Below are 1,334 nucleotides of genomic sequence, written 5' to 3'. Positions count from 1 at the left end.
TTCATTTTCTCTTTCCCCTACCTCCCCCTCTCTCCCTCCCCATATGGAATGTAAAGATATATACCTAAACAAGATTTATTCAATGCTTCAGTACAAATGGAAGAACATATTTCTTTGCCACAAACGGCAGAAAAAGTTCTTATATACTGGCCTTTAATGTGTTTGTATTTAGGTCCAATAAATATATTTCATGACGTAAAAAAAAGTCTGGAAAACACACCAAGACATAATTGATAGTGACTTGATAAAAAAAAAAAAAATGATATTGGACAATGCCCTCTATGAGTCGCGACATGAACAACGAAGAATGGCATGCGAATGAAGACACGCATGTGAAGATTAGAAACTGTGAGCAAGAACGAGAAAAAATGAGAAATAGTTATAAATAAATATCTAATAGTCTACTGGATTAACGACACCCATGTGATTTCACCGTAATTGTATTGACTAATTGTGTATTCCCCTTCGGCCAACGCCCTAGAACATACTACCATACTCTTTGCCGTGTTTAACTATAACAAAGGTATTTAGTCCGCTCAGGTATGTTGGATGAGTTATTTCGGAGTGCCTTTAGTACCCGGATAAATGCTCCTGGAACGGGTTTATCTTGCGCAGGTGCATTTGTGACTTATACCTGCGCAGACACCCGAGCTCAAGTTGGTCTCCAAGAGTGTAAGACGAAATAGGGTGGTTAAGATCGCTGGGCTAATGGTATTAATGTTACAGTTACTCCACTACTATATTAGCCAAACTTCCACCTGTGTCCCTGATTTCTTTCTTAAGCGTTCAGTGCTATAATTATTAATTGTTTAAAGGGAAACGGACTCCCCCTTGCTATTAAGGCTCGCTGAGACAGCCTATTAAGACCTGTCGTCACGACGCCCTTCGACGGCTCGTAGAAGTTCAAGACCTCGAGCAGAACCGCGAAGGAACCCGACAGGCGTTCCCTTCTCTGCCTCTCCCACGAGCGCCGAGCCGGTGAGTCGACTCCACGCTTGATGATGGACTACCAGTTTCGTGGGGCTTCTTTCCAAGGGTGAATCCTAACCCTCAGACTTTTTTTCACTTTTGAAGGAGAGTCTGACGGCTTCCTGGTAAGATGGCAGAAAGACATCGTCGTCTTCGTCATCGGTGACACTGGGAGGCTGCTGCAAATTGGGCAATCCCAGGAACTGTGACTTTTGCAGCTTTTTCTCCGTGATTGGCGGCGCTTGCAGTGCGCTGCGGGGCTGAGTCGGCGTGAGGTGGTGGTACAGGTCGTAAGGCGGCGGTTTCACCACCGCTGCTTCGTAAGACGGTGGTTCCTCCAAAGCGATGTCTGGGGGTCTCTCTGT

The 1,334-nt window shown here is 45.1% G+C and overlaps 1 protein-coding gene across 1 annotated transcript in view; it reads right to left on the bottom strand.

Annotated features, from left to right (window-relative positions):
- Window positions 1–61: 61 nt before the first annotated feature.
- Window positions 62–1,334, bottom strand: part of LOC119585404 — a gene marked incomplete at its 5' end in the record, with an annotated part of 2,234 nt that continues 961 nt past the window's right edge. The window contains one exon of the mRNA XM_037934066.1: window positions 62–1,332. Coding sequence (XP_037789994.1) covers window positions 1,044–1,332 — 289 coding nt within the window. The remainder of the gene's footprint in view (window positions 1,333–1,334) is intronic.

This window comes from Penaeus monodon, chromosome 19 (assembly GCF_015228065.2).
Source record: "Penaeus monodon isolate SGIC_2016 chromosome 19, NSTDA_Pmon_1, whole genome shotgun sequence".
Lineage (NCBI taxonomy): Eukaryota > Metazoa > Arthropoda > Malacostraca > Decapoda > Penaeidae > Penaeus > Penaeus monodon.
The sequence above is the reverse complement of the archived record's forward strand: the minus strand, read 5'-3'. Positions and strand labels throughout refer to the sequence as shown.